This window comes from Vombatus ursinus, unplaced genomic scaffold (genome assembly GCF_900497805.2).
Source record: "Vombatus ursinus unplaced genomic scaffold, bare-nosed wombat genome assembly UNPS02009062.1, whole genome shotgun sequence".
NCBI lineage: Eukaryota > Metazoa > Chordata > Mammalia > Diprotodontia > Vombatidae > Vombatus > Vombatus ursinus.
Window position 1 is genome coordinate 22,071,602 of NW_020948840.1, and position 21,990 is coordinate 22,093,591.

General features: G+C 43.7%; 1 protein-coding gene across 1 annotated transcript in view; it reads left to right on the forward strand.

The window, feature by feature from the left end:
* DNMT3A (DNA methyltransferase 3 alpha) overlaps positions 1 to 21,990 on the forward strand; it is a 96,205-nt gene that overhangs the window by 60,248 nt on the left and 13,967 nt on the right. Inside the window, exons 6-12 of the mRNA XM_027850369.1 lie at positions 16,929 to 17,144; positions 17,656 to 17,814; positions 18,056 to 18,163; positions 19,086 to 19,242; positions 19,649 to 19,804; positions 19,936 to 19,980; positions 21,108 to 21,187. Of these exons, the coding sequence (XP_027706170.1) occupies positions 16,929 to 17,144; positions 17,656 to 17,814; positions 18,056 to 18,163; positions 19,086 to 19,242; positions 19,649 to 19,804; positions 19,936 to 19,980; positions 21,108 to 21,187 (921 nt within the window). The remainder of the gene's footprint in view (positions 1 to 16,928; positions 17,145 to 17,655; positions 17,815 to 18,055; positions 18,164 to 19,085; positions 19,243 to 19,648; positions 19,805 to 19,935; positions 19,981 to 21,107; positions 21,188 to 21,990) is intronic.

Consider the following 21,990-nt stretch of genomic DNA (forward strand, 5'->3'; position numbering starts at 1 on the left):
ATAGATGTGGTACCTTCAGGTAAGAAAAGTTGAGTGACTAGCCCAGGGTCATACACCTAGAAATTACCTAAGGCAAGGTTCTTCCTGACTGCCCAGTCTAGTGGTCTATCTACTACGCCATACTGCCTCATATGTTGGAAAGGAATCTGTTTTGTGACTGAGAGTAAAAGATAAGAAATAGGAACATAGGTTACTAAGGTCAGGCACCAGCATTATGGTAACTTTTGTAAACAAAAGTAGCTGATAGCCACTAGACTAGAAACAGTCTAAATTGAAGAAACCTAAGTAAGCTCTTGTAGTCAAATTCTTCATCTAAGGAGTTGTGTCAGGCCAAAGTGAAAGGATGAGGATTGAGAGTTAACTAGGTTGATTAAAAATGTATTAAAAAAAGCCACAAAAACCAGAAGTGTGGATTTGCCCTGAGGCTGAGATGGAAGGGCCACATCTGCCCTCCTTGGGGACTGTGCCTTGAGGGAAGCATTTTTCTGGGTTTGGTGCAGAGGGTCCCAGAGGGGAGATGGTGGATAAAAATGGGAGGAAGGATGTCCAAATTAAGACAAATTAATGGATCTTTGGTTCTGCACCTGTTTTTTGGGAAATTTGCAAGTGCAGGCCTGAACTCTAAGTCTAGAGTTCGAAGGGACCTCTTTTAGCATTTATTAATTGCTTGCTAGGAGCCACTTACTGTGTGAGGTACTGGCTTATAAAGACAAAAGGAAAAGCATGCCTGCCCTCAGGGAGTTTATCTTCTGTGGGAGGAGACAACATGCATATATATTAAGTATATGTATGATGTAGTCAAATAAAAATAAGGCACGTTTCTTGCTGGAGGAAGGAAAGGTGTATCCATTGTTTTGCTTAGCAGTTTCTTCTAGTTGAAGGTGGTGTTTGAAGTGAACTTTGAAGGGAATTAAGGATTCTAACAGATGCAGTGTGGAATAAGAATATTCCAGCAAAGGCCAGAAGATGGAATGTTGTGTGAGGAACCACAAGAAGTCCAATTTGGCTGAACTGTGGAATGCATGAAGGAGAGTAGTGTGTAATAAGCATGGGAAGTCAGATTAAGGCTAGATATTTAAGGGCTTTAAATGCCAAACAGAGGAGTTTTGTATTTGGCCATTGTGAGATAAGAGGGAGCCAATGGAGTTTGTTGAGCCGAGGAATGGCGTGGTCGACCTGTGCTTTAGGAAAAGCACTTTGGTACTTTGCTATTGGATGGCCTTGAAGCAAAGAGACCAATTAGGAGGCTAATGGAACCCTCTAGGCTGAGGTAATGAGTGCCTGAACTTGGGTGGTGGGCTATGGGTGGAAAGGGGGGAGTGAGAGATGTTGCAAAGGTAAAATTGATTAGACTTGGCAACCGATTGGCTATTTGAAGTGAGAGAGAGAGTGAAGAGTTGAGGATAATTCTGAGATTGAGAACCTAAGGGAAGGAAAGGGTTGTGATCCACCCCTCTCATTTTACAGATGAGAAAATTAAGGCCCCTAGTAGGGAAATAAGATCATGTCAGTAGTAAGTAGCAATCAGGTTTTGAACTGAAGTTCTTTGATTCCAAATAACAATCAATCCATCTACAAGCATTTATTATCTACTATCTTGTGCTAGGCACTGGGACTGCAAATACAAAGAATGAAACAATCTCTGCCTCCAAGGAGCTTATTCTAGTGTTTTGTGTTTGTTTGTTTTTCATTATTCCTCTTCAAGTTCTGAGGTGTACTGTACTGAAAGGAGTAGTTAAGGGTGAACAAGGATGTGAATTTCTATTACCAGTCAAGGTTTCCTAGAATTAATTAACCAGCATTTATTAAGTGCTTACTATGTACTAAGCACTAGACCAAGGCTAAGCCCTGAGGATACAGCTATAAAAAAACGACACCCCGTGACCTCATGGAGCTTACAGTCTAAAGGAGAATACTCATATAGGGGCATGGGAACTGGGAGAAGGAATTTGGGTCTGAGGAAGTCACAGGGATGGTGTCTAGTTGATGCATAGCCTATTTTAAGGTGTTTTCCAGAAGCCATGGTGCTATTGATTTGATTACTGTCCCCAGAACAAGAGATGGAAGGAATGGGGAGGGAGGCTGGCAGATAGTTAAGTGGCCTGAGTGAATAGCTGGATAGGATGCAAGGTGAATGAATGGTGATCTGTAGTGTCTGGGCCATCTAGATAAAATGGACTCTTTTGCACTCTCTCAGTCTCTGACTGAAAAGGCTGGATCTTAGGGCAGGAGCCCCCAGAATGAGCAGAGCAGCTTTTTTCAAGCACTTGGAGCAAAGATTCTAGAAGTCCATGGTGCAGAGGTCCAGGTTGGGTGCTGAGTGTATTGGCCAGGGTGGGGAGATGTTGGCCAATGGTGGCAGGAAGATAGCCAGACATCCTGGGTGGACCACTGGTTGAGATGGGAAGGAGAATAGAATACTTTCTTTCCCTTTCACTCCTATTTGGAGGGAAGTGCTTTTTTAACTGCCCTGGATTGATCTTCCCACAGTGCTTTCCTCCCCCTGCAAGGTCTGACTTGTTTACATAACTTCCTAGATTCCTGCCAGAGGGGGTGTCAATGTTTCTTAGTTCTATCTGCAGCAAGTTCCCTTAGCTCATCACTAGAAAAGCAATTGATCCTTCCCAGTGTCCTGGGAGGCTGCAGGCATGGGGTCTTCTGACTTTCAAGCCTTCTCTGCAAAATCATCATTCTGACCTCCAGCTGCGAACTGAGCTGATGAAGGGAAACAGGAAGGTAGCAGATGGGGGAGCCAGGTTTGCTATTCCTTACCCACCTGGGCTAGTCATGCTCTTCCCTTTATAAATAAATTTTTTCCAGTGTCTGGAAAGTCTCAGTTAAAGATGCATTTTACTAACAACTGAGGTTCATACCATGCATATGGAGAAGAGGAAAAAGAAAAACTGGAGTTACCAAGACACTTTTACACTATCTAGTGGTGATGGAATACATCTTTGGACCTCTAGCCACTCCTGTCTTCTCAAGCAGCAGTAGAAATGGCAACAATAAGAAGAGACAGAAAAGAGGCAAAGTGATAGAGTGGAAAGAGCTCCAGCCTTGGCACCTGGAAGCATGGGTTCAAATCCCAGATATGTTCCATAAGGAACCTATGGAGACCCAGAGCAAATCATTTTATCTCGTTGATCCCCATTTTCCTCCATGCTAGAGTGAGGGGGCTGGCCTACATGGTTTCCAAAGTCTTCTCCAGCTCTCAACCCTATAAGCTGTTTTTTTTTTTTTAAAGTTTTACTGATGTCTTTTGTTTTTTACACAATAATCATTTCCCAAAATATTCCTCTCACTCTTATGGAACCTTACCTTGTAACAAAGCAAAAGTTAAGCTAAGCTAACCCAGGGAGTGACCCCCTCTGACAGTATAATGTACCATTCCTCATCCCCATTCCCCACCCCCCAGCACCACTAGGACAAGGAAAATGTGTTTCATCATCTGTTCTCCAGGACTAAGATTAGTCATGGTTATTATTCTGAGTTCAACTGCTTTTTAGTATTGTTTTCATTTATACAATTGCAAATAAAACTGTTAATATATATTGTTTTCTTGGTTCTGCTTTATTCTGTGTTAGTTCATGTAAACCTTACCATGTTTTTCTGAATTCTTCATAGTCATTATTTCTTACAGAGCAGTGATAATATTACTTGACGTTCATATACCACAATTTATTCAGCTGTTCCTAAATTCATGGGCACCCACTGTGTCACCATATTTTTTGTTTGTTTTTGTTTTTTGCTTAAGTGTTAGGCTGAATGTTTTGGTCTATTTGGGGGTTTTTCTATTCTTTGACCTCCTTGAGACTACATACATGTAGGATCCCTGGGTTAAGGGGTATGAAAGTTGCTGGCTAATTCTGAATCTTGTTCTCCAAAAAGGTTGGACTAATTCCAAGATCCCCCAACAGTATATCCGTGTGCCTGTCTTCCTATAGCTCCAAGCCAAGTTGAAGAGACCTGGAATGCCATTTTTTTCATTCTTCCCCTCAAAATACCTTCAGTCCTAGAAGGGGTCAGGTAGTTTTTCTCCTGCCTCCTGTCATTTTCCTGCCTTATGTCGGTTTGGTTACAAATCACTTGTCTTGGCAAGAATATCCCAGCATCAGTCTCTTCCCTCAGGCCTGAGATTCCTTAGTTGAGAATCTGGATTGGGTTACATTTCTTTCTGTAGGTAGCCAGCATATCAAGATGTGCTTTTGCTGTCCTCTCCAGTGCTTGGCTCCTCTCCAGGATGGCAAGGCTGAAGCTCAGGGCTGTGTGGGGTTCAATTTCATCCATGAGGAGAGGGCAAGAAAGGGAGCTCACAGTCTACTCCCTTGTTCCCAGAGCCTCGGTTGCTTTTGGAGCTCCTATTAGTAGGTGTATACATGGGAGGAAGGGTGTTAAACTGGCAAGGCCAAGTCACATTAACTAAGGGTGATAAGGATTGAGTTGAGAATCATCCTCTGTCAGTCAGTGTTTTTGTTAAGTAGAGTACAATTTTTTTCTTTCTTCCTTCTTTCTTTCCTTCCTTCCATTCTTTTCCCTCCTTTCTTTCCTCTTTTCTCCCTTCTCCCTTTCTGCCTCCCTTCTGTCACTCCCTTCTTTTTCTTCCTTCCTTTCCCCTTTTTCCCTTCCTCCCTCTTTCCTTCCTTCCTTCTTTCCCTCTTTCTTTTTTAAACCAGGGGTTCTTAATCTTTTTTTGTATGTGTACCATGGACCCCTTTGGCAATCTGGTGAGGCCTTCTCAGAAGAATGCTTTTTAAATGCATAAAATAAATGATGATAATAACATCTAATGTTTATATAGTGCTTTAAGGTTTGCAAAGAGATTTACTTGTATTATCTCATTTGATAAAATATATAGGGTTACAAAAGAAACCAATTATCTTGAAATATATTTGTAAAAATATTTTTTAAAACAAGTTAGTGACAGACCCTAGGTTAAGAATTCCTAGTTTGAACTATTAATTAGAAACAGTTACTAAATAGAAGGCAAAGTGAGAATAACTAAAATATAACATTCCACCCATAAAACTAGGACATACTTTTCTAGCAATATATACATTGGAGGTGGGTTGGGAGGGAAGAACACTAACTTTTTTTTTTCCTAAAAATTTACACTCTTCAAAAGTTCTCCATAGATCAACCACTTCTAAACCTTTAGCATAATTCAATGAAAAGAACACTCAACTTGGAGTTTCAAGTCCTGAGTTCAAAGTCCAGCTCTGCCATTTACTACCTGGGCAAATCAGTTAGATTCTCTGTACCTCAGTTTCTTCATTTGTCAAATGAAAGGATCGGACTCTATGGTTCTCAGGGTCTTTGTAATTAAAAATCTATGGTGCCAGATTCTGACCCTATTTCCCAACTTTCTAATTAATAATTCCCCAATTTACCATCTGGTTCCAGCCTATCTTTCTAGGATGATTTAACATTACTTTACTTCATGCCCTCTGCAAACCAGCCAAACCAGCATCTTGCTGTTCCTCATTCCATCTCCTATCTCTAGGGCAGTGGCCATTTCATTTTTGGTTCTGTATCCTTAGCGCCTAACACAATTCCCGCCTTAGTGCAGTTTTAAGCAATTAAAGTGTACATTGCACTAAGACTTTAGGGATACCCTGAGCAGTAGTGTTTAAATAAATGCTTATTGATTAATCAGACTTTTTGTTCCAGTTCAGCAAATCATCAACTCCTCCCACTCCCCCCCCCCATTATCTTCAGATAATGCCCATTTCTGGCTAGCCTTTACTTTTTCTCTATCTCCTGAAATGCTCCTTCTACCTCTCTACTGTTCCCAGTATTTCCATCCTTTAGAGCCCAGCTCAAGCCCCACCTCTGACCTCCTAGGGTACAGGTTGTTTATATTTTGAACCATTTCCCCATCAAATTCCTTACTGCCTCTGTTTTGTTAGTTATCTTTTCACAGACTACATCTTGTCCTAAGTAGATTTAATCTTGAGTGTTTTATCAATTTGAAGTTTTAATAATCCACATGATGACAGGGCTCATATTTTGTCTTTTGAGTTCTGCCACTCCTACCCCCATCTCTAAGCCCTTTTGCGCTATGCTAATAACACATAGTAGACCCTTATTTGAGACCCCACAATGTGGAAACTTGCTGGAAATAGCTGTCCTATACCGATAACTATATCGTACACCGAGTACCTTTTCTAGAAGAGACCCAGTTAACCCACTTTGGGGCAGACATATATAATATATACAACACATACATATTTGGGTGTTTTTTTTTTGTTTTGTTGTTGTTGTTTTTTTCTTTGTTTATTTTTTTTTTTTTTAAGAGATTTCCCTGAAGTTACTACAGATAGAGGCATACCAAACTGGAGAGTGAGAGAAACCTGATCCTTTCTTTTTCAGGTCTAGCCTTCTCACCTAAGATGTAACCAAGAATCCTCCTGACTTGAATCTCGGGCTCCCCGGCAGTTGGGTCATATGTTGGATTTGAATACTAGCTGAGCCACTGGCTCAGTCACCTGTGTGACCTTGGGCAAGTCACATTTTTCTGGACCTCAGTTTCCCCATATGTAAAATGAGAGGGTTGGACTAGGTGACCTTTAAGATCCTTCCAGTTCTAAATTGATGATCTTATGATCCCTTAATAATAATTGATGAATCAGGAAAAAGGATGCTTCAGAGAAATTAGAATAGGACTGTATTTCCATGAATACTTCACTCAGAACTTTCTAGACAAAACATACCATGCCCCACCCTAATGGGAAAACAGGGGTCTGGAGTAACAGGGACTAAGTCTAAGGGATCCAAAGAGTTTGGGGACCTGGCAAGGCATAAGCAAACTTAGAAAGTCAAGCCCTGTGAAGGAGCAAGCTGTCACTGGTAACCCATCTTCTGCTTCTGGAGATCGAAAGTTCAAGCTGTACGAAGTAAGAGGCTTTCTTTTAGCAGTGACCCTTCATTTCTCCTCCCAAGGCTCCAACTCAAATGGCTAGGGCTTGCTGATGTTGCATTCTTGGGGCTTTCCTGCTGCCTTCCTGGCCTCTCGCTTGCCAAGAGGTCTCTTTTCCTGTTCCGCCTCTTCCAGCCTCACTTTCTTTCTTAACTCAACTTTCAGTTCCCTCCCTGGTTCCCTCTCTCTTGGGCCTTGGGCTCTCCCTGCACCCAGGTGACCTACGGGAAGGTTGCGGGCCCATCCTGCTAGCTGGCCAGCTCCCAGCCTCCTTGGCTCTGTCTCTGCCCCACTCCCGGCCTCCTTTCCTCCCCGTGGGATCCCTGCCCGGCCCCCAGGCTCTCTCCGTTAATCTCTTCCAGAAGTGGGAGTGGGGGGAGGGAGTGGAAAGACCTCTTTGGGTGGGGGAGGGGCTTTCCCTTCCCCCTGGAAGGAGAGGGATCCGCCCCCTTAGCCCTTGTCCCCAGGCCCCTGTGCCTGAATACTCCACCCCTGGTAGACCAGACAAGAGGGGGCTGGCCCGCTGCCAGCGTCTGTGAGCCGGCCCCCTCCCCCGGTCCTTTTCCCAGCCAACCAGACACTCCAGCTGGACCCACGTGACCTGGAGTTCCTAGACAAAGAAAATGTTCAGGCCCTCCCCCCTCTCCCCAACCTCCCCCCCCTTTGGACCCCTCCGCCCCCAGCCCCATCTCCCCCCTTACCCTCCCCCAAGACGGGCGGCCACAGTCTGAGCTTTTGGGCCAAGAGGGCTCACACCTGAGCTGGACCAGACAGAGGTTGCACCTGGCCTTATGGGTAGGTGCTTGGGCTGACCACTGGAGTGTACAGGGGGTTGGGGCAGGGGGGGGGGGGCAGAGGGGCCAGGCTGGGGGAGGAGATGGGAAGTCTCTTGGCATTTCTGCAAAGATTAAGATTTGCCACCCCTTGTCTTGAAGGGGTGTGTAATTTCCCCCCAAATTTTGGCTCAGTTATTTTGGAGAAGCTCAGCTAGCACTGGATCAGCAGCCAATCGTCACTTCTCTGGACTCCTTTGACTTTGCCCACGGAGTCAGCCAGGGCAGAGCCACGAGGCTAAAGGGCTGGCAGGCTAAGCAGCATGGTCTAGGAGAGGGAATGGAAAATTGGGGAAGAAACACAGTCAGAGGAGTGGATATGGACCACAGGGTGGGCAAGGGACTGAGCGGGACCTGGGGTTTAAATGGGAACAGCTTCTTCTCATGTTTTGCTGGGCTCAGTGTGAGAAACAACAATAGTAATAACAGCTGACATTTATATAGCTGATCTAAGGTTCACTCTGATCTCCTGCTATTAACCTGCTGACTTGTGTTTGGGGATTGGGGGCTGGTGGGGATGGAGACTGGTGAGACAGCGCCTGTGGTTGGCCCTGCTGGGCTCAGGAGTTCCACCACTCCTGAGTTCTTGGAGCAAGAGCCAAGTCAGATAAGAGCAAGGGAAGGAGAGAGGGAGGTCCTGACTCCTAACAAGGGTGGGCATAGTAGAGCAGAGCTCTTCTGCCACAGGGGCCTGGTGAGGGAAGAAAGGCCTGGGTAGAGGGCCCCAGAGTCAAATTCAAGGGGCAGTGGTGGGATCCAAATCAGGATGAATGGAGCTTTCTTGACATGTCGAGGGCTGGGGATGGTGAACAACAGAACCCTGACTGCTGCTGCCACTGGAGAACCAAGGAGGTTGGGGGTGGCAGGGGGGGGAGGGGGGGATCCAGGGATTCACACAGTGGATTGTACTGATGTCAGCAGGCAGCTGACTGGGGGTGACAGATGATGGGGGTTGGTATTGTTGGGGCTGGCTAGCGCTTGGTGTGTGAATTGCTGGCTCATTGCTAGCATTGCCTGACTGGCCAGTGCCTTGAAGCTTGGTTGTGCCAGTTGGTGCATTAAGGCAGGGGAGAGAGAAGAGGGCCTGAAAGATGCATGCTTGTGCCTGATTTCCTCTCCCTGCCATGTTGGTAGAAAATGGAATCCAGGTTGAGGGTTAATTGAGCTCATGAAAAGCATGTGAAATGGTAGCCATCAATCTGAATGGGATGAAGGTGGGGGAGAGGAGTTGTCTTTCTTTCCCAGCTATTGTTTACTAGGCACCCTGAGGTGGGGTTGAAAAATGTAAGGATTGAAGGATTTATTCCCTTGAACTTGCCCCTTGGGCCCTGCTCTCTTGTCTTGCAGCCTTTCCTTCTTATCCCCTCCTCCAACCCCCCACTCCCCTAAATCGGCTTCTTCCCCACTGTTCAGACCCCCACCTCCAACTATTTGCTCTCTTCTTTCCCCACCTCCACTGTGGCTACAAGCTTCCACTGCAGTCTCTCAGGTGACAGCCTATCCAACCCAGGGGCAGACACTACTTTTTGTACTTGGTGGACTGGGATTACTACATTTAGCCAGCAGATATCAGCCACTGAGCCTGGCAGGCTGGGGAAGTTGAGGGGAAGAATTTTCAAGAGCTTAGCAGGGAAAATCTGAGAAAAGACAAAAGGCTTGTGGAGATAGAGCAAAGAGGTTTCTGTCAAGCACAATTCCCTTTAAGGCCTTCTTAGCCAAGGCAAAAGGTAGTCAAGTTAGACTTGTGGAAATAAATCGTTTCACCATGGTAGTGATGGAGAACAGGAGGGCCTATCAGTGCTGTCTTTCAAACTCCCAGGCTTGAGAGAAAAATCTTTTCTTTTTTTCTTTCCACCCCATGTACTTCATCGTTCTCTGACCATCCTCAAGTAAGAAAGTTTCCGTCTATTCTCTCAGGCTGATGGGAAGACCCTCTCCTCCCCCCATCACCCCTCCCCCATTCTTCTGTCCTCTGCATTGACTGAGAGAGGTGCTGCCGTTGGGCCCCAGTGGCTCATTAACTTTTGAGCAAAAAGATCTTTTGGGTCTTCTAGGTCAGTGGCCTAATGTAGGTCAGGTCATTAGGGCCTGAGCCCGCTGCCTCTTCCCGACCATCTTTTTTAGAAGGGGAGCCTTGAGGCAGAAGTTTGTTCCTCCAGTAAGAGTGGCAGAATGGAATCTCCTATAGGTTCCCAGGAAGGTCAAAGAAAAGGGGTGAAATGAGAGAAGAGAGCAGAGGAAGGGAGAAGTTTGAGAGACCGTAATGCCAGTGCCGTTGTCTAAGCATGCTCCACGTGCAGGCAAATAGTAGAATTGAGGGTAAATTCCATACTAGGTAACTAAATGTAGGAATGTTGGGGAGGGAGAAATAATTGAAGTGTACTCAATGCCCTGAATCCACAGCCGAGGGCCCTCCCCCCTCCCCTGTCTACAAGCATTTTTATTCTTCCATCTGTCTGTGGGGGAAGAGTACACATTATCCCCTTTTATGAGTGAGTGTTGAGGTTCCCCGTGAGTCATCCTTAATTAATATTTGAGTGCCCTCTGAGTGCAGGGCATGGTGCTGGGGAGCAAGAGTTTTCATTTGTGTCCTCCAGGCAAACTTTAGGAGACGGCATAAGTAAAGAAAAAAGGAAGTAACTTATGCCCAAAGAAATTAGACTTACCCTGTGTCGTTTTTTGTTTTTGAAGGTAGTTGTGAGTACACACCTTTTCCGCTTAAGGACTGTTTTATGTTGAGGATAGTGTTTGAATTGAGATATGGAGGTGACTGTAGAGAGTAAACTCTTCAATGGCTTCCTACTGCCTCTAGGATAAAAGATAAAATCTTCAGCCTGACATTTAAAGCCCCTCTACAATTTAGCTTCTTTCTTTCTATTTGTCTGTCTTTCTTTTAAATTTCATTTATTTGTTTTTCAGTTTTCAACATTCACTTCTATAAGATTTTGAATTCTAAATTTTCTCCTGCTTGCCCTCCCCAAGATTGGTGTGCAATCTGATATAGGCTATACAAGTACGATCATATTAAACATTTCCACATTAGTCATGCTGTAAAGAAGAATTAGAACCAAAGAGGAAAACCATGAGAAAGAATAAATAAATGGACAAAAACCAAAAAGAAAATAGTATATTTCGATCTGCATCCAGACTGCATGGTTCTTTCTCTGGATGTGCTTAGCATTTTCTATCTTGAGTCTTTCGGGATTGTCTCAGATCCTTGTACTGCTGAGAAGAGTTAAGTATTATCAAAGTCGGTCATCGAAACAATGTTGCTATTATTGTGTACAATGTTCTCCTGATTCTGCTCACTTCAGTCCCATCAGTTCATGTATGTCTTTCCATGTACCCATCTTTTTTTTTCCTCATGTACCTCCATGTCTTCTTCCCTCCAGTCAAATTGGACTGCTAGCTTTCCCCTGTGGTATTCAACATTCCATCTCTCACCTCTCCTATCTTTGCATAAGTGATCCCCTTTGTTTAGAATTTCTCCCTCCTCATCTTCCAGGACTTAGAATCTCTCCTTTCCTGCAGGGCTTCTTAAACTTTTTCCACTCTCCACCCCTTCGGGAAACTGTTTGGATGCCCCTTCCCTCCAGGTTAGGTTTTCCTACTGCCAGTGTTCTCTTCCTTTTGAATGACTTTTGGTGATACTTTGTATAATATACCTCTCAGTGTACATGTATATAACTTAGGAAGTTTCAATGACTCCCAGTTTCCTCTAGGATAAAATTCAAAGGCCTCTGATGCTCTGATGAGCATTTAAAATCTTCTACAATTTGACTTCATCCTCTCTTTGCTGACTGATTTCACATTCTCTTCTAGGAGAACTTTTCTCATCTCTCGCCCATCTTTGTGGTTAGTTTACCACAATCCCTTCATTACTTTGTGTATTTTCTAATTTATTCACTTATCTACACATAATTTTTCCCCCTAAGAATGTCAATTCTTACAGGACAGGGTCTATGTTATTTTTGTCTTTGTATCACCATTACCCATGGTGTCTTACCATCCCCAACTTAATAAAGACCTTCTTAATGAGTAAGTGCTGTATTCCTCCAAGGAAATATAATAACCTAGAGGGAAATGACCGTTTTGTATTTATATCTCTAAGGTGTTTGATACATAATAGAGTCAAAGATTTAGAGCTAGAAGGGACATCACTAAAAGCTTGCTAAATGACATTTCCCAAATCCTTGGAGGAATGAAAGGGGATTAAAATGGACCTTAAAAAATTCCAGTCAAGAATATTTTCTTGATATTCAAAGTCATAGGGGAACCAGTGGGAAGGTTTCAAAGACAAGGATTAAATGTGAATTACAGCAGCACAGAAGAAAGACAAGGTTGGGGGCATCTAGGTGACGCAGTGGATAGAGCACTGGCCCTGAAGTCAGGAGGACCTGAGTTCCAATTCTGCTTCATACCAACCACTTGACACTTACTAGCTGTGTGACCCTGGGCAAGTCACTTAACCCCAATTGCCTAAAAAAGAAAAAGAAAAAAAAAGACAAGGTTGCAAATAACACTTTAGAGATGGTGTGGAAAGTGTTGTGGGAGATGACTTCAATTTGACATTGTGATTTCTATGCACCAGAAAGGAAATGTGCCAACTAGACTGACATTGTAGAATTTGGCAACAGGAACCAACCTTTCCAGCCTTATTACTCATCACTCCTCTTCATACAGTCTTTTATTGTTCAATCTTTTCAGTTATGTCCTGACTTTTCCTCAACTTCATTTGGGTTTTTTGTGTTTTTTTTTTTTTTGGCTACTGGTCAGCCACCTTGTTCCTCATACAAGGTATTCCATGCCCTGTCTCAGTTTTTTCCCCTTGCCTAGAAAGTCTACTGTCCTCACCTCTGCCTCTTAGAACCCCTCATTTCCTTGAAGACACAGTTCAAGTGTGACCTTTCCATCAAGAAACCTGCCTTTGCCTGGCCATCATTTCCCTATCTGTGTTGTCTCCACCAATTAGAATGTAAGCTTCTTGAAGGCAGGAACTGTTTAACCTTTGTCTTTGTACCCTTAGCATCTGGCACAGTGCCTGGCTTGTGGAAAGTGCTACTAATTGCTTCCTGATGGATCCACAGTAGACTCACAAGCAGAGAAGCCTCTCAGTGAATCTCTGCTAGAGACTTGGGCTTGGAATTAGGAAGACCTTGGTCCAAGTACTTCCTTAGAGACTTAGCTAGTTGTGTGATCATGGGCAAATCTCTTTTAACCTCTCTGAGTTTCAGTTTCCTCATTTGTAAAATGAGGGGGCTGGACCAGATGGCCTTCCTGCTCTAAATCTGTGATCCTAGGATTCCATAATTAAAAGCAGGAAGATAAGCAGACTGGGGCAGAGATCGAGTGGGCAGTGTCTCAAAGCCATTGGGGACACTGTGGAACACAAAGCCTGTCAGAACAGTCTTCTACCTGAACCAGAGAAAGCTTGACTTGGACATTAGAAATCTAGGTGCAGTTGCCTGCCTGTTAGTAGGAAAAGCGTCGAAGTTTGAAACCGAACCATTGGGAGTTGAGTCTACAGGAAATTGATTGCCTGGAGAGTTGGGGTAGGCTAATACATTAGTGGACCCTACTCTGAGAGAAAATCTAGAGAAGAATTTAGCCAGCAATGAATGAGGGAATAAAAAAAATAATTTTTATTAAACTCTCAGACTGTATGAACCATTGTGTTATGCATTAGGAATAAAAATAAGAAAACAAAACAGTCCCTGCTCAAAAAGAATTCATGTTCTAACAGAAGTCAACACAAAGGAGGTTTCAGCTTCAAGTTAGAAGGGAAGGACCTGTAGTCATTAGGGTGCAGTGGCCATATAGATGTTAATACATCTTCAATGCCATTTCCATTAATAAAACCATGCAGTTTCTGATGTTGAACCATTTGACAATGCCAAAGACTTTGGGGTTAAAAACTTTGTTTTCTGTGTCTTCAATAGCTTTGACTACTGAGAAGTTGGCAGGGTAGAGATAGTTGCCCAGTCTCATCTCCATTAGTGTTACTGCCTTGAACAGGGGATGCATGGGCCAAGCTGGTATCAAAGGTGGTGGTGGTATGGGATTTGAGGGACTGTAATTCCTGGGACTCTTGGGCTTACCTGCCCATTGGTAACAGATGGTTAGGGTGTTTGGTGTTGGTGGTAGCAGGGCTGATGAGCCCCTCCTCCACAATGGTAATCCCCTCAGTGATGGCTGTGGCGACAGGACCAGTGATATTGCTGACACTGTAATTTCCTTTTTTTTACCCCAAAAAAAATCTCTTAAAATTTATTTTTAACATTCTTTTTCAATTTTGAGTTCCAAATTTTCTCCCTCCCTGACCCACTGAGAAGGCAAGTAATATATCAATTATAATATGAAATCATGCAAAATGTATTTCCATATTAGCCATATATCCCCAAGAAAGCAAGAAAAATAAAGAACATGAGAAAATTATACTTCAATTTGCACTCAGGGTTCATTAGTTCTTTCTCTGAAGGTAGAAAGAATTTTTTCATCATAAGTCCTTTGGAACTGTCTTGGATCATTGTGTTAATCAGTACAAATCCTTCACAGTTGATCATCATTGCAACATTGTTGTTTCTGTGCACAATGATCTCCTGGTTCTTCTCACTTCATTTTGCATCCATTCATATAGGTCTTGCCATGTTTTTCTGAAACCACCTCCCTTGTCATTTCCTACAGCATGATAGTACTCTCCCAATCATATGCCCCAGTTTGTTCAGCCATTCTCTAATTGATGAGCATCCCCTCGATTTCCAACTTTGCCACCACAAAAAGAGCTGCTATCAATATTTTCATGCATATGGGTCTTTTTCTTTGATCTCTTTGAGATAGTAAAATATTGCAGAATCACAGGACCTAGTCCCTAATTGTTCTCCACAATGGTTGAACCAGTTCACTAGTCCACCAGCAGTTAATTAGTATGCCCATTTTCCCCTCATCCCCTCCAGCATTTGTCATTTCTGATAGGTATGAAGTGGTACCTCAGAGTTATTTTAATTTACCTTTTTCTAACCAATAGTGATTTAAAGCATTTTTTAAAAATATGACTATAGGTAGCTTTGATTTCATCTTCTGAAAATTGCCTGTTTAATATCCCTTGACCATTTATCAATTGGGGAATGGCTCTTATTTTTGTAAATTTGACTCAGTTTTATACTCAGAATATATTTGAGGAATGAGGCCTTTATCAGAGAAACTTGCTTTAAATTTTTTAATGTGACTTTACTGTCTATGGTACCTTTTAGCAAAATGTAGTTTCCCTGATTATCTCTGTTTAGGTCTGTTTTTGCTTTGTCTGAGATCAAGATTGCTACCCTGCCTTTTTTTTTTAATTTAATATATTTTTAGTTTTCAACATTCTCTTTCATAAGATTTTGAGTTTCAAATTTTCTCCCCCTCCTACTTACCCCCCCATGGCATACACTCTGATATAGGCTCTACATATACATTCATATTAAGCATATTTTCCCATTAGTCATGATATAAAGAACAATTAGAACTAATGGGAGGAACTACAAGAGAATGAAACAATAAAACAAAGCAACAAAGTAAAAGGAGAGCAAATAATATACTTCCATCTGCATTTAGATTCTTGGATATTCAGCACTGTTGTAATCCTAGTTTCTTTGCCTTCCAGAATATTCCCAGCTGTCCACTTCTTTAATGTAGAAGCCACTAAATCTCGTGTGATCCTGACTGTGGCACCACAATATTTGAATTGTTTCTTTCTGGCTATGTGAAGTATTTTCTCTTTGACCTGGGAGCTCTGGATTTTAGCTATGATATCCGTGGGAGTTTTCATTTTGGGATCTCTTTCAGGAGGTGATTGGTGGATTTTTTTTTTCTATTTCTATTTTACCCACTGGATCTAAGATACTGGGGCAATTTTCGTTGATAATTTCTTGAAATGTCATGTACATGCTCTTTCTCTGATCATGGCTTTCAGGCAGTCCAATCATTCTTAAATTATCTCATCTTGATCTTTTCCAGGTCAATTGTTTTTCTAGTAAGATATTTTACATTTTCTTTTATTTTCTCATTCTTTTCACTTTGTTTTATTGTTTCTTGATATCTCTTGGAGTCATTAGCTTCCACTTGCCCAATTCCAATTTTTAAGGAATTATTTTCTTCAGTGAGATCTTGTACCTCTTTTTCCATTAGGTCAATTCTGTTTTTTAAGGTGTTATTTTCTTCAGGGTTTTTTTTTTTAATGCCTCTTTACCATGCTGTTAATTTTCTTTTCATAATTTTCTTGTGTCATTCTCATTTCTTTTTTCTTCCTCTTTTTTTTTTTTTGGAGAGGCAATCGGGGTTAAGTGACTTGTCCAGGGTCACACAGGTAGTAAGTATCATGTGTCTAAGGGCGGATTTGAACTCAGGTCCTCTTGACTCCAGGGCTGATGCTCTATCCACTGCACCACCTCACTGCCCCATTTTCATTTCTTTTCCCAATTTTTCCTCTACCACTCTTATCTCTTTAACTCTTCTAGTAATTCTTGTTGGGCTTGGGTCCAATTAGCATTTTTTTTGAGGCTTTGCTTGTAGCTGTTTTCACCTTGTTGTCTTCTGAGTTTCTATGTTTTGATCTTCCTTGCCTCTTGCTGCCATTGCCAACTTTTTATGAGCAAATTCTTTTGTTGTTGTTGTTTGCTCATTTTTCCAGTCCATTCTTTAATTTTTCAAAGTTGCCCTATGAGGGACTCAAAACCTTGGGTTCTTCAAGTATGAGAGAATAGGAACCTGGCCTGTTAAGAAGTTATATGAAGATTAATTAAAGATGAGACTGGGGAGTTAGATTTCTTAATGGGAAAAAAAAAGAGACAGGAGATAACAGGTGCCAAACCACTACCAGCAATGAAATCACCATCCGTCTTTTTCTCTGGTGGTCCTAGTACAGGACCCAGAGCCCTAGAGAGGAAATAAAGGGGGTAGCATTCAATTTGAGAAGGATGGCTTATAATTGGGAGTATTATTTTAATTTTTTAATAAGTGAATTGGTTCATGAAGTTGTTACAACTTCTAGGAGAGGTGGCTATCCTCCTGCCATTCCCTTGGCAGTTTCAAGATTCAGGGAATTTTCTCTCTGAAAGCAAAAGCCCTGAATTTTCCTTGGGGAACCTCAATGTAACTGCAACAACAGTTCCATTGGATACTTCTCCCTCTGTCCTCCTCAGGCTGAGAAGAAAGCCAAGGTCATCGCAGTGATGAATGTGGTAGAAGAAACCCAGGGGACTGGAGAGCCACAGAAGGTTGAGGAGGCCAGTCCTCCTGCTTTACAGCAACCTACTGATCCTGCTTCCCCCACTGTGGCCACCACACCTGAGCCAGTGGGGGCTGATGCTGGGGACAAGAATAATGCTAAAGCCACTGATGATGAGCCTGAATATGAGGTGAGTGTTGGTATAGCACATCTTTTTAGGAAAAATAAATTTTATTGACATCTTTTGTTTTCATATCATAGTCATTTCCAGTTATTCTTCTCCCCCTCCCAGTGTACTTTGTAATTAAAAAAAAGAGAAAGAAGAAAAGCCAAACCATTCTGACCGACAATACTTTAATGCTGTGTCCATACTCCCAGTCCACTTCTTTCCTACACTTAATATCTGCCTGGGCTCGTCTAGTTCCCCTTCCTATTCTCCCACCAATCACCAACTCTCACTCAAGCTTCAAGCTTTTATCTTCCTTAAGGCCATCACCCTGTCAATATACTCAATTCGCTTTCACATTTAGACAGTTCCAGTATTTTTTTATTTCTCCAGGTGGCCCTTTTGTTCCTTGTCTGTCACAGAGACTGTCTTGGACAGTTGCAGAAAGTAGATGAGAAAACTTTTGCAGTGAGAGAATGGGTGGTGGTATCCTGGTGACAATTCTAATAATAACTTTTACTTCTTTGGGCTACAGGATGGCCGGGGCTTTGGCATTGGGGAACTGGTATGGGGAAAACTTCGGGGCTTCTCCTGGTGGCCTGGCCGCATTGTATCCTGGTGGATGACAGGCCGAAGTCGAGCAGCTGAAGGCACTCGATGGGTCATGTGGTTTGGAGATGGCAAGTTCTCAGTGGTGAGTTCTCAGAGGCTCGTGGCTGTTGGGGGAGGGTGCTACTTGGGCACAGGACCTGCAGACCTCAGCTTAGGGGTAGATGGAGGTGGGTAGTATCAGAAATTGAATGGTATGGGAGTGGTCTTTAACAATCTTTGCTGTTTCCTGCATTCTTGCTAATTCAGGGTGATGGTTTGTGGTCTTCCAAAACCTTGAGAATTCTTGCCCAACCTTCACTCTGTTGCCTTCGTGTTTCTATCAGGTTTGTGTTGAGAAATTGATGCCACTGAGCTCCTTCTGCAGTGCCTTCCACCAGGCCACATATAATAAGCAGCCTATGTACCGGAAAGCCATCTATGAGGTCCTTCAGGTGAGTGCCAGAGGCTCAAAGGTGAGAGGGAGGGAAAGGCCAGAAAGTTGAAGTTGGAGGGTAGGAAGATTGGTGACTAGTAGAGAGAGAATAGAGACCTCTCTTAGATCTTCAAGTATCTAGCCAACAAGCTGGAGTCTGATCATAGGATCTTTTGAAGAAATGAGGGCTATTAGTAGGTAGCCTGGAGAAGAAAAGATTTGGGGAAGACAGGATTTTTGACGGTTAGGGAAAAACACTTGCTAGCTATCTTTCTCAAGTATTTCAAGGGGCCCACCATGGTAGAGAATGATCAATCAACCAATATTGATTCAGTGCCAACAACGTGCTGGCTCTGAGGAGATACAAAAGTGAAACAGCCCCCTAATCAAACGGCTTAGGTTAGACTTTTTTCTGTTTGGCCTTGAAGGGCAAAGCTAGGACCCATGGATGGAAGCAGCTGGGCACATTTCAGCTTATTGTAAGCCAAAGCTTGCTAATGACAAGTAGTGTCTAAAAGTGAAATGGATTACTTTGAGAGGTAGTGAGCTCCCGGTCTTGCTCCCTAACACAAGAGGTCTTCAAGGAGCAGCTAAACATTGTTTTGTTGAAGACATCAAAGAAGGGATTCACGATTTTGGATCAGGGTTGTACTAGATGACCTCCACCGTGCCCTTCCAGCTATCTCTAAGTCTGTGGTCTGTGAGGCCCTCTGGCTGCAGTTCTCCTGTTCCCATCACCTCACCCCCTTTCTACTCTGTTCTTCCTCAGACATTCTCCTCCTTCACTCCACCTGATCTGTGCTCCGCCCGCCCCCCTTCTACTCCCATATCCTGGCTATGTCCACTCCCACTGCTCTCCTCTAGTCTGGCTGTGCACCTGCGATTCTCTCCCTCACTCCAACCTGGCTATGACGCTCCCCCCCTAACGTGCTGCCCTACAGGTGGCCAGCAGCCGCGCTGGGAAGCTGTTTCCGGCTTGCCCTGAGAACGATGAAAGTGACACAGCCAAGGCCGTGGAAGTGCAGAACAAACAAATGATCGAGTGGGCTCTGGGTGGCTTCCAGCCTTCTGGCCCCAAGGGCCTGGAGCCGCCAGAAGGTAAATGCCAATGGCCCAAACTACCTACTGCAGCCTGACAGAGCTTGAACTAGGCAAAGGACTGGGGAGAAGAGTGGGGAGGGGGAGGGGGCAGAGAGAGAGCGCGAGCGCACTCACACTTGGAAACCAATGGTAGTTGCCATAGCCCTCCTCTCCTTCTGTAATCAGGACACGAGCTTGGTAGGGGGAGCTGGCCCAATGGGACCTCAGGGCTCACCCTGCTTCTTCTGCTCCCCCACCCCCACCCCACCCCCTCCTCCAGAGGGTTTGGACATTAGAAACTAGAGATAGACCTGAGATAGCCCAACCCTAGCTTGGACTGGTTAGAGACCCGCTTCGGGTCTCTGTTCCTTACCCGGCATTTTGTTAGCCAGTAACCAGCTCTTCCACCCTCCTCCCTGTACAGAAGAGAGAAATCCCTACAAGGAAGTTTACACTGACATGTGGGCCCCAGTAGAGCCTGAAGCTGCTGCCTATGCCCCACCTCCACCAGCCAAAAAGCCCCGAAAGAGCACAGCAGAGAAGCCCAAGATCAAAGAGATCATTGACGAACGCACAAGAGGTAGCGGTGGCCCCAGGATATACCGCCTACTGGAGACTCTTGGGAGGGGGCTGACAGGCCGGAGGGCACGGACAGCCACAAAAACCTTTTCTACTCCTTGACCCTTTCTTTGCTTTTTGGTATCTCTGCAGAGCGACTGGTATATGAGGTGCGGCAGAAATGCAGGAATATTGAAGGTGAGTGAGCGGATTGTGGCTGGGATGACATGTTTTCTGCCATCTTCTGGGCTTCTTGGGGAATCTACTTAGAAGGTACTTGCTGGAACCCGATGTATACAACTGCTACTTATAGACACGTTGTTTTACCGTCCTGCAGGCATTTCCCCACTCATTTAGGGGAAAGCATCCATAAATGTCCTTGTTACCTCTATATAAATCCCCCCATTAGTTGAAGGGTAGGGAAGGGGAGAACCCAAAGTGTGCAGGGTCTTCTCCCAATCCCTAAGAATTAGGCTTCAAAATTGTAGTCCTTTCCTTTAAGCCCTGAAAGAGAGGAGAGCCAAGAATTCTGGGTTCTAGAACCATAATCCTATTTGCCATCCTACCAGACTATCTGAACTAGTCCAAACCCTTCCCCATCCCAGCTATTTGTCTTCAAAGTAGATGAGCTCCCCCTGCCCTAGCTCCTAGGGCTGTTTGAAAGAGAAGCCCAGAAATGGAACTGCAAAGCTGCCTTCTTTATATAAGGTTCTTGAGTACAATGGTTTTCTGCCTCTAGACATGTCAGTGCATTCCACAGAAACTTTAAGAGAAGAGGGTTATTTTTGTTATTTGGCTCTGCCCTGTTCTTTAAATGTCCTTTTTTATTATGAACTTAATCATAAACAAACATGAACATTTTAGTACCCAAAGAACAAAAAAGTATTGTATATGAAACATTTTTTTTCTTTTTAATTCTTAAAAAGCGTATATTAAATTTAACATGGTAATAACCATATTGTCCTCTTTGTGTCCTATGGGGCCCTTTTGAGGCCAAGTAGGATTGGAGATGGGTCATTGGATGAATTCTCTTGATAACCCAAGTTTGGAGACCGTGCTTCTTCTTCTAGTGAACACTCCTTTATGGCTTTGTTTTTGTTTCTAGTAGACATTGCTGCTCCAGGAGATAAGAACTGGCATCCTAGATCTAGGGAACAGGCATTTTCCACTCTCGTGCCCTGGAGAACTTTTCCATCTCTTTCATGACCTCTCATCCACTTCATGAATCACACCTTTCTCCTTTTTCCTCTTGACATGCTGAGCCAGACTGGGCAAGGCATTGGTCAGATCCCACTGAGATGCCTACCTGCCTTATCTGTCCTCAGACATCTGCATCTCCTGTGGGAGCCTCAACGTCACGCTGGAACACCCCCTCTTCATCGGAGGAATGTGCCAAAACTGCAAGGTAGGGGGCCAGTTAACAGAGGTGTTGCCATGTTGCAAAATTCAAGAGACTCTTTTCCCTACCCCAGAAATATGGCTTCCTTACTTTCTGCACTTCCTAGTCTGTGGCAGGGTTGGGTAAGGGGCTATGGACCTGTTTTTAATGATGAGAAGATATGGAAGCCTGGAGTTTCTTCTGTTGGGTTGATAAAGATTCTGCCTCGTCCAAGATTTCCCTTTGGGCTCCCTGTTATTTTTCTCCTTTGAAAAATTTCTTTCCTTCCCTTAATGTCCTGTGTTCTCTTTTATTGGGAATCCTGTTTCTTGGGCTGTCCCCACCCCAGGGTCTTAGTGTAGGACAGAATGAGAGATTAAGGGAAAATGCTAAGGAAGCAGGGTCAGCTGCTGACTAGTCATCACCCCAGGTATCTTCATGTTACTCCCCATTAGAGCGAGAAGGAAGATGGCCTTAGAGGCCAGGTCATCCAACCCTGTCATCTTGAGGTCATCTTGACAGAATCAAGAGAATGAGCAGCTCTCACCTTGCTCCATTAGCCTGGATTGGGCTTGGGGAGACCATAGAATTACAGATTTATTTCTGAAAGGAACCAGAGAGACCATCTAGCCCAAACTCATTTTAGAGTAGAGGAAACTGAGGTCCAGAAAAATTAAGGGCTTTATCAAATTAACCAAGGGAGCAAATGGCAGAGCCAGAATTTGACCCTACTCCTCTGGCTCCCAATTTAGTATTGTTCCCCTGTTGCACCACACTGCCTCATTTTAGTGCTGGCTAGAGTCTCTGAAGTGAGGCTGGCATATGAAGCT